General features: G+C 38.9%; 1 protein-coding gene across 1 annotated transcript in view; it reads left to right on the top strand.

Annotated features, from left to right (window-relative positions):
* The window catches only part of LOC107038596 (protein dachsous), a 67,981-nt gene that overhangs the window by 39,412 nt on the left and 13,827 nt on the right, over positions 1-14,742 (top strand). The window contains exons 2-6 of the mRNA XM_015257789.1: positions 5,011-5,194; positions 6,257-6,727; positions 12,694-12,857; positions 12,991-13,395; positions 13,923-14,331. Of these exons, the coding sequence (XP_015113275.1) occupies positions 5,011-5,194; positions 6,257-6,727; positions 12,694-12,857; positions 12,991-13,395; positions 13,923-14,331 (1,633 nt within the window). The remainder of the gene's footprint in view (positions 1-5,010; positions 5,195-6,256; positions 6,728-12,693; positions 12,858-12,990; positions 13,396-13,922; positions 14,332-14,742) is intronic.

Raw genomic sequence — 14,742 nt, 5'->3', positions numbered from 1 at the left:
AAGAGGGGGTCTTGTGAGATATGTATATATGAGACTAGAACTAATCGTACTGCGGAAATATGAGAATGAAAAAGCCATACTTTTAACTCACAAGTTTAATGGAGAGTTGAGAAAAAAAAATTTGTTCCATATAAAAAATGTCTCACTAGGACTCGATAAATAAACCGAGTAGTCATCTACCGCGTCGATGCACATACAGGTGCGGGTAATCGGTGCATAAGTCTCACCAGGAGGGCCTTCAAACGCACAAGGAGAAAGAGGAGAACAGAGTGTAGTGGCGCAATAGTAGGGGCCGAGGGGGAGAGAAGAAGGACTCAAAAGAATTCGGCAAAAGTCGTCTTCAATACTGGTCCACAAGAACAACACTCATTCAGTATGGCCTAACCCGATAGTATATACGAATTTAGCATGAGTGAGACAAGGAAGGACTGGCTATTTTCCATCTTCCTTCCTTTATCTTCTTCTCTTTTTTTTCTCCTTCAAACTTTACCTTTTTGTTTTTCCATTCGTTCGTATAAGTTTCTGTGCAAGCCATTGCTGGAGAATCTCAAGCACCTGCCACTTAAGGACCGGCCTCCACTCGAATTCAAGCCTCACGGTTTCATTATAGATTTTTCAATTCCAAAGATGCCAAAGATTTTAATATTTTCGAGCTTTTGAGAAAATTCTTTTCTACCAACTATATAACAATATATCAAAGGCAGAAGAGAGAAAAGAAGTTGCCACAAAGGACGGGCTGAGGAGGAAGAGAGTGCAATAGGAGCCGCCGACAAATTACGCTGGATTGCGCGGTAATCTGTCAAGATAAGTCATCGTTGCATGGGTTTCACATTCGTATACACAACAAGTCGCCTCTTCATTACATTTCCATTCCAATGTATATACTTGTAGACTAGCATTTTGAAGAATAGCGTTTAACAATCATTTAAAATATTGATAGGTTCAACTTATTTCAGCAAAAGCCATTCCCCTATACATAATATTTCTTTTACCGCTGATTGTGCACTGCAAATTATCCAATATCGAAAATTCCATTCTGCTACTCTTTTGTGTCTGCCAGGTGCACATACTTGCCATTATTTTTCGTTCCGTATAGTGACAAGATACACACAATTATATAAATCTATACTAGTTGACGAAGAAGTTTTTGAAAGAGAGAAAGTCCCTCTCTGCAAGATGTATAACGAGAATCCACACTTGGTTGTGATTATTAATCGGTACGATCGATATCATCGCGCAATGGGGAACAGATCGCGTGCTTGCTGCAATAAGATCTGGCTCGCGCGTTGTACTCGTTAGTGTCTGCTCTTCTTTCCTTTTTGCTTTGTCATTTCAATGTTAGCATCCTCTTGCATGGAAAATTTTATTGCAAGCAAAAGCTAATTTCACCTACAGTTGCCATTTGTAGTTGCAATTTAACGAAAAAGAAACTCATCTATCGATAAAATTTCAACTCAACATCAATTGCCAAACGAAATTCAAGTCATGAGAGTACTGCGGCAAGCCGATCACTGAATATAAGGCCATTAAAAATAAGGGAGAGAAAAAAATTGTATAAAATGTAAATAAACCGGATGAAGATGACGCATGAAAAAAAAACAAAAAACAAATAATATAAACGCTCGGCAGGATATGCTTGGCGTTCGTGCCGCGATAGCTTGACAAATATATATTAAACTATTTTAATGAGAACTGGCGGCCATATCTCATTGCAATTGCCCAAGGGTTCCCCGCGTATGTCCTTTTACTCTCTTGCAAATAACATTTTAAAAATTCAAATTGAAAGAATAAAACATCAAGGTTCAGGGGTCAAACTATTATTTCATATTAATTTCTCGTCATGTGAAATATGAACTCTTTCATCTCTCAAAATTCCTTCTCCAATAGCTGTATATATGAGAAATATATTTCAACAAAATTATCAAATGCCCCATGAATATTTGAAAAAGAAAAAGAAAAGAAATTAATTGAAACAATATACTGCCTTGCAATATATCGAAGAGAGGAGATGAAAACAAAAATCAAGACGAAAAGTAAAAAAAAAATGAAAATACAGTTAATCTTTCACATCCAGTCGACGATTGAGTGACGGCTCTATGGAGTTCAGTGGGATGGTAGCATTGTCCATTCTATCTTTCCTTCCGCCACAGAGCCACAAGTTCTCTCTTAGTTTCTCATGTAAGATCTATTTTAACATTGCAACCTCGTGTACACGCAAATCCACAGTATGACAGCCGCATTCAGTATAACTATACATGTCTTGGCTTGTTCCTTGCCGTTCATGGATCTTTATTCTTCTGTCCTTCACTCATCCTTAATTCGTTAATTTTCCTATGCACGTTGTGTGTGGGCGATACCCCCTCCTTCATCGACCTATCTCCATCGACTGTCAATACATAATTTTTCAATGAAAAATCATCTCGGTCATAGAAATGGATATGTGCGTTTAATGCACCCACGTGCATTGATACTCCTCTCTATAATGAATAGTAGGACGGTCCAACAAGATTGCAATATTCAACTTGGAATTCGTTACTCCAGACATGTTTTGTTGCTCCCTGAGAAAATTCAGTCAATACCTGTTCTTGAAAAGCAAAAAATAAAGAGAGAAAGAGAGAGAGAGGGGGAAGAAGAGAAAAATCAAGATTGAAAGAGGAAGAAATATCTTCTTCTCTCTTGAGGAAAATAAGGAGAGTAAAAGGAGCATGAACGACTGTCAGTTTGAACTGGCGAGCCGGGAATACCGTGGATGGCTTCTTGACTCACTTGAAGAGCAGTACAACAGCTCTATCCATCCCTTTCAACAAAAAAATCAAGATCAGGCCATTCTGAGCTGTTACAAGACGAAGAGTCTATTATTACGATTCTTTTCAAGGAATTCATTGTTCCTCTTCAAGTACTTTCCGACAAAAATCCAATCAGAATATTTAATATCATATCGAATAATGCACCAACATTTTATGTAACTGAATGAGGTGTCGAAATAGCAAGAGAGAGAAAGAGAGTGAGAGCCAGCCTGCACAGTGTTTCAACTGTTGAAATCCAGAGAAGCCAATGGTACCCTGAAGGGGCATCGAATTAGCTGAGGCGAGATCGGAACCGATACTGTGCGACAGTAATTCATTAGCATGATTACTCCAGTCATTGCAGCACTACAGTACCCGCTGCTCTCCTAATAAGTTCCAACTAACATTACATACTCCTTTAAAGCCATCAACACACACTCCCAGCATTATTCATTTTTTATTTATTTACTTTTTTCTTTTTTTCATTCATTTTTTCTTTTTCCTATATGCTCCTTCTCAAGGTGGCAACAGTGTTGGCGGGAAAGTTATTCGACCAACCGACACTAAATCATGCCCCACGGACTCCTCCTTTATTATCTCGCGTGTCGGTTTTTCCTTCATCCTTCGAGTAAAACTAGTTTCTTCACCCCTAATCAAAGAAATAAAATTGTCGAAAAGCACACACACACACACACACACACACACATACATACACATACATGAGGGAAATAAAAATATTATCAGATGAATATTTTTTTCTGCTGAACAAATGTGGAAAAAAGAGTTAATTATGAGATATACAACATAATGCGGAATAAATAATCAAGTGGCTCGACGTCCATCAACGTCTCCGAGAATGTCTCATCACCAATGAACTCAACTCCACCCTCTCTATCTTTGTTGGAGTAGCCGCCCGAGAAATTAGTCACCGTGGATATTATGAATGGTCCCAACCCGAATGTTCACGTTTCAGCGTACATTAAGAGGGATTGAACGAGCCCGTTGGGTGTTCCACATATTCTCCATTGAATTTACCACTAAAAAATATCCAACAAAAGAAATTAATCACAACTCTACCTTGAAGAGAAAAAAAACGCGCACTTACACACACACGCACACACGCATAATTTCAGGTGTAATGAATTTTTGATGATGTTTTTATTCTACGAGAACGATCGCGCGCTTGAGCGCGCGTGTTAAACACAAATCGTAACACGAAAACCGAAAGCCGACCGAAGTCGAACACGTGCGGGCGGATCCGAATGTTCGACCAATGAAATTCGAGGAATGATACTTTTAAGAGTTCTGAATAGCCCGTCGCTTAAATAGTTGGAATCAACGTTCATCCGGCTAAAAAGATCGATTTTGGCGAAAGTCGACTTTCCCCCTGGAAAACGGAAAATCTGACCCTTTGAAAATCTGAAAAAAAAAACTTTTTTAGTTTTCCGTTTTTCCACATACTTTTGAGAGTTCTGAATAGCCCGTCGCTTAAATAGTTGGAATCAACGTTCATCCGGCTAAAAAGATCGATTTTGGCGAAAGTCGACTTTCCCCCTGGAAAACGGAAAATCTGACCCTTTGAAAATCTGAAAAAAAAAACTTTTTTAGTTTTCCGTTTTTCCACATACTTTTGAGAGTTCTGAATAGCCCGTCGCTTAAATAGTTGGAATCAACGTTCACCCGGCTAAAAAATTCGATTTTGGCGAAAGTCGACCTTCCCCCCGGAAAAATCCAAGATCTGGCACTTTGGCCCTCGTGACCCTTGTAACCCTTTGACCGACTTTGCCTCTGAAAAAATCAAAGTTCTGACACTTTGGCCCCCGGCGAAAAACATTTTTTTTCAGTTTTCACTTTTTCCACAAGAACGATCGCGCGCTTGAGCGCGCGTGTTAAAGACAAATCGTGACACGAAAACCGAAAGCCGATCGAAGTCGAACGCGTGCGGGGGGATTCGAATATTCGACCAATGAAATTCAAGGACTGAGTGTTACGCGACAGCTTAAGGCGTATGTTCTTTTTAGAATAGGATAAATTAGCTCGAGAGAAGGATTTGAATTCCGATAAAGTAACAAACATTCATTATCAGCTCTAAGTACAGTATTTGAACTGTTGTTGCATAACAACATTTTCATTTATTATTAAGTATTCATATGCAATCTTGCAATAGAGACATGAAGAAAAATGCCATCCAATTAATATTATGATTATTTGAATTTTGTTCTAGGTACAGGCAACGGACCCCGACTGTGGCATCAACTCGATGGTAAACTATACCCTGACGACAGCTGGTCGACTAGCGAATGAACAGCTCTTCGTGCGAAGTGACACCGGTGAGATCTGCGTGAGATCACCATTAGATCGTGAGGTAGCGCCATACTTGGAGCTACCAGTTATTGCAACAGATAGAGGTCTGTACAATATATTCATTGCAAGAAAAATGAGTAAATTTTCCTTTCGTAATTCCAAGAATAATAATAATCATCGTTCAATTAAAAATAGGAATAAGCATCGGATGTTCTCTTTATATTGTCAAAAGGAAGTTTATATGATATGATAAAAAAAATATATAGAATAGAATAGAATAGAATAGTGAAAATGAAGAATAACCAATGGCAGAGGTAGAGTGTGGAAGGAGAGAAAAAAGGAAAAATGGGAAAACGCAGAGTGCGGTGTGTGGCTATCGGGCTCGCAACATCTAGTAGTAGCTCTGTAATAGGCTGTATGATTTATGCCTTGCCAGGCTATGTATTTGCAAGGCGGTATTTTGAAACTCCACAAGATTCTCAGTGTTGCTCTTGCAGGATATGTTACAATGACTCAGAATTGATGCCAAACGGAGTTTAACATTTCCACGATAAGTCCTTTTATTTCCAGCATTTACTGAAAAACCCACAGTTACATATTTGTATTGAATCTCGTTACAAAGAATAATATTTTTCAAAATATCATCTCATTTCTCGCTGATAAAGAGAGTCGATTGCGTTAATGAAACAGTGGAATTATTCAAGTATTTATTTAATAAGAGTTCATTCCAAAAGATCATTGAGAAGACCACGTATAAGCAATCGAACATTTGCCCTGAGCCAGTTACAACATAAATCACCGTGGTATGGTGTTGCACTGAGAGAAGCATTCGTCTGGGCATTTTTTTCCAAGCCAATCAACCATGCAATTTTACTTGTTTATTTTCATTTATTTTCTTCGTTTTGTTATATGTATTTTTTCGCGAACCTCTTTTTCTTATGTACACGCCCTTACACACCATGGAGAGGAATCGTCCGCTCCCGCAGAGCGAACTAATACGCTCGGATGCAATAATTCAAACGTGCAACCAATTCCATCTTTCACCATTCCCACATGATTCCCTGATAGAATGAGAAGATGGATCGTTTATTGGTTATATTTGTTAAAAGCAGGGAAGAATTTTTGAATCTTTCCAGCGGTATAACTTGATCGACTTTTATTTTCAGGTGGGCTGAGCACAACGACCATAGTGCGAGTAACAGTGAATGACGTTAACGACAATCGTCCAATTTTCAATCCCCTCCAATACAATACAACAATTCGCGCAGATTCACCCTCAACGGGGACGATATTGAAGGTCACAGCAAAGGATTTGGACGCTGGATTATTCGGTCAGATTGCCTATCGAATAATCAGCGGCAATGAAGGCGGTGTATTTAGAATTGACCGGTCAACCGGTGAGCTGCAAGTGGCACGGCCCAGTCTATTAACCAGATCAACATTGCATCAGTTGAACGTGACGGCAACCGATGCCGCTGGACTCAAGAGTATCCTAGACGCCAGTATTCGTATAGCCATATCAATGGGACAGCATTTACCAATTTGTCAAAAGCCCAGATACGTAATTATAGCTAAAGAGAATGTCCTCCAGAACAGCATCGTGGGAGATATCAAGGAGTCAACGGAGTCAACTTCCGGTAAGTCAATTATTCCCCAATATGAGTGAATGAATGAAATTTTTTGACTGAGTAAATTGAGACAAAAGAGTGGTCGCACTGTCTTTTTAAAAATTGCATTCCTCGTGACCCAGGTAATGTCTCTCTGTTGAAACGTATTCCACGAGCCATTTTAGCATACTCATGTCACGAAACAAGCTGGCTTAAAGATTCTTGATTTCTTATTCAAAGAGGAATGAAGAAAAAAATGAGATGAAACAAAGGTATATAGGAAAAGTAAACATTTATGAGGAATGAGGAATACGCGCATAGCTCTTTCGCTCTCCCTCTCTCTCGCCATTTTCTGTGCAGTTCTCAGCCATCATCATATCTGCGCGCATATAAAATTTTTTTTTCATCCTTTCGAGACCATAGAGAGGGTTAAAAGAAATATTGAAAGGTGTAGAAAGTACGAGACATGGATTTTGCGTTGGAACACACAGGAGGCGAGATGCCTATGGTAAAAGATGAGAGGGGGCACGTATCCGTGTTTCCACACTGGCGGTACATCCGATGTAAGATACGGCGCGTCACGACCTATGGCTTATACCTCCGCTTACGGTGTAAAGTCTACTCTAAATCGTACAACTCCCTTATGCTATTGGGTTTTCCATGAGAGCCATGTTCTTAATATATATCCTTTCTCATGGATACATATTTTTTATAGTATTAATTTTGTGTTGTTTGTGCATAATATTTTTCTCACGGCCAAACCAGCTCCATGATATGCGTGAATATTAATTTGCACAAGTTCTCACAGTTGCATTCGATTAATTCAAATCAGTAATTGATGAAAAATTAATACTCACTCAAACGCGAAATATACCATAGAAAGTGAGAAGTTGGCGAGAATATATATGTTGTCCTTAGACAGTATGTCACCGCTCACTGTGTACCAGTAAACGATGCAGAGGCTATATACAGCAATCAATCGACCTTTCTCTCTCAATTTCCAGTTGAAAAATCCTCAACTATCATGTACCAAGTGAAAATGTTATGCCGCTCCTTGGCGCTGTGAAAGTACAATTAAGTGTGAAGGTACTTGTCGATGTGAAGGAAAAATTACACCAAAAGATGAGAAAATAATTTTTCCTTTGTCTGGGAACACCGAGTGAGAGAGAGAGAGAGAAAAAGAGAGAATGAGATTGAAAACGTATGCAAAAGATGGTAGGTGAGGTGGAGAGATGGGAAAAATAACAAAAAAAAAAAGAAAAGAAAGAAAAACCGTCAACAGAGCGGACAATGGAGAGAAGCTGCCCGGAATCCGAGCGACGACGATTTATGCGACCTTACCCTGTCTGTATCCCTTTAACTCTAACCGTATGTTCTTTTCCTCATTTGATACTCCCACGTCCATTCCCATCTGCTTGCTTTAACAATGACCAGATCTCTGTCTCATTGGATCACTTGGAATGAACAAACAGGATTAAACAAAGTACAGGTTTTTTTTCGTGCTTTAATTAAACACATCAATTGCAATTCTACGGTATGCTGATATAAATAATCATTTTTCCAATACTTGAAAAAATCTTGTGCAAACTCTGCAATCCCATCTCATTACAGATTTATTCTCCCCCGAAAATTTTCTTTTCTTCTTTTATACGGAATTACACTTGTCTTCATAAAGTTAACACGATAGAAATCAGTTGGGACTCTTCACCTGATCAATGCCTCCTTTGGCGTGCCTTTCGCAATTCTCTCTCCTCGCCCCCTCGCCCCCTTGCGCCAGCAAAGTAAAAAAAGACTGTAAAAAGGAAAAAATGGAGGAATAAGAGTAAAAGAGACACTGTTATATACGACTTGCGACTGCATATCTTTCATGGTTCTCTGCAGCGGCAACTCCTGGTGCTTTCACCGGGACTTGCAAATTTCTTTGGGACTCCACTTGCGGTCCGACACAGTCAACGCGCAGCGTACAAGTAGAGGCCATTTCATATATAAAGGAGAGGATGCATTCGAAGCAAATCTAAAATCCCTCTCTCTTTCGTTCACTCATCTTTTTTTTCTCTCTTTCGTACCGGCAGATCACTGTGCGATAGGGCCCACAGAGCCCGCGTGCGCCTCGCTCAAACCCCAGTCTAATTTGCGTAACTCCATTCCAAGAAATTCGCCCCCTCCCCCTCTCCATATTTTTTTCTCCTCCCTCCCTCCCTCCCTTCCTCCCTCACTCTCTCTTTATCTTTTTGTTTCATTTGTACCTTTATCGCATTTATTCTTATTTCCATTTTTTTCCGACCAGGAAGAGAGAAAAAAAAGACTTTCTTTTTCAACTGTCATTTCACTCACCTGCTGGTCTGGAATAGAATGAGATATTTTTTTCTTGTATTTTTTCGGGATATTGTCTTGTCGGAACATATATTCAAAACACAATTGAAACTTTTTTCAAACATTATAATGGAGAGAGAGGCCCAGTCGGAATTTTTAGAATTGATAAAATGTCAACAGATATTTTGAGAATTGATAACTCTGGAAATAGTAATTCTCTAGGCAAAGTGAATGCCTGCAACCACTAAATTGATTTATCTTTATGCACCGATCACATACTTCTCGACGGAAAAGAAAAACGAGAGAAAAAAAAAAGTCAAGGAAAAATTATTCTCTCACTGGGAACGGTGGCATGAGGTCGCGCGCGAGTCGGGATTTGCATCCGGCAATAAACAGCAGCCGTCGAAAATGATGTAGAGGGGTGCCACGAGAACGAACCACATCGTGGGGAGCCACCTGGTATTATCATACACACCAGTCCCTTCTCCTTTCACTTGTGTGATTTTTCTCCCGTTTTCTCCAATTTAAGAATGCCACGGGAAATGAAAAAAAAAAAACGATAGAGTTAAATCAACTCGGGGTCAATGCATTTTACTCCTCTTTCATGGCAATTTAAAGGATACATCGTACCCCTGCATTCGAATTACATAATTCCCCAGATGGCAAAAAAAAACGGACCAAACCATCCTCGAGAAATTATAAAATACTAAACAGTGATTGATCTGTTCTCATGGTTTTTCGTGTAATTATTGCCCACAGAAGGAGGAAAGTAGTAATTTTGAAAGCTACAAAAATACAGAAAAATGGAGAATAAAATCCTCAAAAGGGTCTCAACTTCTCAGCCATATTACAATGATTCGCATTACTATAAAAGATGCTGTCATGACAGCCCTGTATACACTCCAGCGGTTGAGCGTTACAATAATACCCCCTTCTGAGAATATATATGTGAATACAGAGTACAGCGGGCGATGCTGTGAGGAACGCGTGCAAAACCAGGTGTAATAGTACCAGGCTGATGCCAGCTCCAACCCTCTTATCTTTTATGGTCCCTGGCTTTTCTTATCGATCCTATCATCAGTTCTATTGCCATCATTCCACTATTTTTTTTCTCCTCCATACATTTCCTATCTGAAATATTTCATCTTATATTTAATTCGCTCTCAACATCAACATTTCCCCAAGTATATAATAAGAAAATTTTACATCTCTCTTTCTCTCTCTCTCTCTCTCTCTCTCTGAAGTATGAAGAGACTGTAAAGTGTCAATGAGGAATGGCACAACGAAATAATCAATGCTCATAATTAAATAATGATGATAGACTGAAGGTTGGAACAACGATGAGGAGAGAAAAATATATGAACGTAGAGAGGTATGAAGGGAATTTTTAGAATGGCAAGTTAAAACAGTGAACGACGCAATGAATGCGGTGAAGAAGCGATACATCGGATAAAGGCACGCTGTCGCCTACGGGGGTCCTATCCCGTTCCTCTTATATACGTCCTCGCCTTCGTCTCGTAACCCCCATCCCTCGTTTGCTCTCTCTGCTATATTGCTCTGTAACCCTTCAAGTGCGCCCCAACTTTATGGCTATATCAACGTGCCATGCAGTTCAATCCTTCTTATCGGATATCAATATCAGTATACGACTGAATTAGCGCACCGACTACTTAACACTTCCTCTCAGACTCTATCAATGTGTATCAATGTGACTTGTACTCATTTATTTATCTTCAGTCTGTAAAATCATCTGACGATGATAAAAAATGACTTGCTCAGTAGATATGAAAGGACAATTTTTCGAATCATCGAAATTTGCAAGCGATTTGTCTTCGTTACACCCACATGGCACCCCGGGGGGGAGTTATCATTTCTCTCTGTCTCTCTCATTTATTCCTCATGCTCAATAACTAGCCATCTTTTTTCTCCTTATGCTCGTCTGTTTTTTCTTCTCCATCCGTTGTGTCTTATATATACTCAACCAGCCGTTTCATACACGAGACGATGCAGAAAGACGGCAAGAACGCATGGGTCGCGCAATTGTAATTTATTTGGCCGATAAATACTCACTGGAGAAACCCCAAGAGGTAATGAATCGTGGCCAAAGTGCCGACGCGATGCAAATTTCACGGAGATTGGATATCCTTGATATTTGGTAAACAATTCTTCAATCCATTAGACCATATTCCACTGTTAATCCACTAATTTTCCGCATTTCCAATTGAAAATTACTCAATTTGATGAATAGTATAGTGACATGCACATACATACATCAATGATGATTGATATGAATCTCACACACCGTTTGCCGCATGGTTACAGCCATGACTCGACACAGCGATGGAAACGCATGAAAAATTTGCCGTTCAATGATATTATACATAAGAAATCATGAGAAAACACATGTTCAATAGGATACAACTGATGGAAATAATATGGAAATGTCTGTGATAATTGATTTCACGTGAAATGATCGAGACTCATCAAGTATAATAGTGCCGCATCCTCTCACTCTATAAATCACGTAAACATCACTTATGTTTTATATTTCGGGGCTTGTGTGCTGGAATTCACTTGGCTTCTACAGGTTTTTTACGCTTCTCTAACGTGTACACGATACGTGGGCGGACAGGAGAAGGTACGAACTCGTTGTCCAAAGTAACACGATGAGCATTTTGCCGCCGAATAGAATTAACAATTATTGCAAAAAATCGAAAAAAAAAAAACAAAAACAAAATGATAAAGCTATTATTACTCCATTAATTAATGAAAATAGAATTCTCAACGCGTTCAACTCATATTGAGAGCAAGAGTACTAAATAAGGGCCATTGAGCTTCTAACAAATCCATCTCCAAGTGTGGATATGTTAAGTACTCATTATTATCCTTGCAAATAAATGGAAATGTGACTTTTATGATTCATGTGATTATGATGGATGTATCCGCAAAATGTTTTTCGTTTTTTTTAGATTTATTTTTCGTTGATTCTCAAGTTACCCTTGAGGTACACCTACTCAAGGTGTACAACTTCATAAGCCACCACGCATTACTTTTTTTTACCCTCCCTTTTATTTATTTAACTTTATTCTTTTTTTCCTATGTTTTTTGGTAGACTAAGGTCTGCAACGATTAAGCAGTGAAATTTTTTCCCAATCCCCATCGCAAGTTACTCCCGACCCCATCCATGAATATTCCAAGCTCAATTAACATAACTCGGTGTTGACTCCCAAGAACGTGTATCCCAGGTAAGACTCGGAGGCCTCGAAAAATTTTTCGTTTATTTTTCTTCTTTTTTTTTTTTTCCTTCTTATTTCTTTATTTTGTGAGACACACCCGTTTTCGGTTATTCACTCAAGAAGAGAGTAATCGGTTCTGCTACCGTTTTGGTAATAATAAAGGAAAAAATTGTGAAATTTGTGATTTAGAGGACGAACTGGTCCCGGATGAAATCACCAATGAGGGACAATTTTACAAAGTAGGGATTGAATCTACAAATTGGCTTTTGGGATCGATCAGCAATTAGTAGAATGAAGCTTTGATGCAAGATGCTCATCAATCTTACTGTCTCTAGAGGCAACAGAATGAATGAGTTTTTATTTAATATTTATGCATATACGTATTTATATTTTCTCCAGCTGAATACAACATGTATTGATAATTATTATTCTTTATTATATTTAAAGGTTCACGAGGGAGTAAATTTTTCTTGGCAACGGGTGCTCATGAATTCTCAATCGATCCAAATTCTGGAGTACTTCGTACGAGAATATCATTCGACAGAGAAGTACAGGATAAATATATCCTGAGTGTAGGATTGCGGAATGACGTTGGCATCGGTTATTGTCAGGTAAAATCATGTATATGTATTTTTAAATTGTAATGAAAATTGCGTCATCATTATCGTCCTCATCTTTGGTTTAAGTGTAATTTTCCAAGTCTACAAATATCATATTATATAAATTTAATTGCTCGACTGACAGGTGGAATTGAACATTGAAGATGTGAACGACAATCCTCCATCATTTGCCACAGCCAGTGTTCGGATATCAGTAGCCGAATCCCACCCGCTACACACAGCCCTATATGTTGCTCATGCCAATGATCCAGATGTGATTCCTTCAACTCCAATTCGCTATATACTGAGCCAAAACAGTAATGAGCTATTTGGTATCGATGCCCATAGCGGTGAATTATATCTAATACGCCGATTGGACTATGAGACGCAACAGCGCCATACTTTGCTGATAAGTGCATTAGACGGTGGTGGTCTTTCAGCGAATCTTAGTCTCAGTGTTGAGGTGCAAGACGTGAATGACAACCCCCCGGTGTTCGAAAGAAACGAGTATCACGTTGAGATTCCTGAAGGCGCCAAACTCGATTCACAGGTGAGAAAAATCTTCATTACACGCCCATCATGCTCGCATTTGTTTATTGAGAGAAACCCCGCGATATCTATCCCCAGTGCATCCAGTACTTTTATTTTCTCTCAGGATGAATTTTTAAAAAACCAGTTCTTTTTTTTCTTTTTTTTTTCGTTTTTTGTCATCCGTTCAAACGAACCAAGTAACGCCATAATAAAAGTAAATGAATAGAGGCAGGGTGAAAGAGGCGTATATAAGAAGAGTATACACTTGGGACTTGAACATTAAACGAAGATAGAATAGTGTGTAGTTAACAGGGGCCTTATACCCATAGATCGAGCATTTTAACCGTTTCTTTTACCCTTTTCGTTCTTTCCCATATATCTTTCAACTACTCTAGACGAGCCTTGGATGCGTAATTTCATCCGGGACAAGCAGGAAACCCGTCCTTATTCGACCTTTGCACTTTAACTGCTTCTCAGTATATTATATTAATATTAAAAATTAGACAACTATTCTCAATTCATCATTTGCCATTATTGTTTTCAAAGGTTTTGCAAGTGACAGCATTAGATTTAGATACTGGCAATAATGCGAGGATTAGTTATCGTCTTCAAGGCTCCCTGTCATTTCGCATCAGTCCAAACACAGGATGGATATACCTCACTCAAACCCTAGACCGTGAAACAACAGATCGTTACGCACTGACAGTACTCGCTACTGACAATGGTAGTCCAGCAGCAACAGCAACTTCATCAGTTTTAGTAACAGTACTGGATGACAATGACAACAGTCCACGTTTCGCCAAGGATTTCTATTCATTCGAACTCCTTGAGAATCTACCATCCGGTACATTAGTTGGTACTGTCACTGCTTCTGATCCTGATCTTGGAAAGAATTCCCTACTGAGATACACAGTCGTTCAGCATAACAGCAGCTTTGCCATCGATCCTGACACTGGTGAGTTGTCTCTTCTTTTCAAAACTTTTGCCATTGCTTAAAATATTATTACAAATATTTGATTTATTTCTTTTCGTTCATGATTTCTTCCAATATTATGTATTGGATTTTAATTGAGTACATTTCAGTACGTTATTTACAAAATTCCTCCTACGTCCATCAAATTCAACTGGTGGTTATGAAAGTTTATTTTAATAACGATTACTGTATCACCACTCACACGCGCATACTTTGCCCGCGCGGAAGTAATCTCACGAGCAATTCGTCGCAGCCGGATGATAATCCGATATACCCATTATATTCTACTGAGGTGGGGTGCCTCAACTCAAAACCTCATCCTCACAAGTTTCACTCTTCTTTCATTCCTCTCCTTTTTTTTTTTTTTTTTTTTTTTTTTTATTTCTTCTCGTT

This window comes from Diachasma alloeum, unplaced genomic scaffold, assembly GCF_001412515.2.
Source record: "Diachasma alloeum isolate Michigan unplaced genomic scaffold, Dall2.0 Dall_scaffold_00285, whole genome shotgun sequence".
Lineage (NCBI taxonomy): Eukaryota > Metazoa > Arthropoda > Insecta > Hymenoptera > Braconidae > Diachasma > Diachasma alloeum.
The sequence above is the reverse complement of the archived record's forward strand: the minus strand, read 5'-3'. Positions and strand labels throughout refer to the sequence as shown.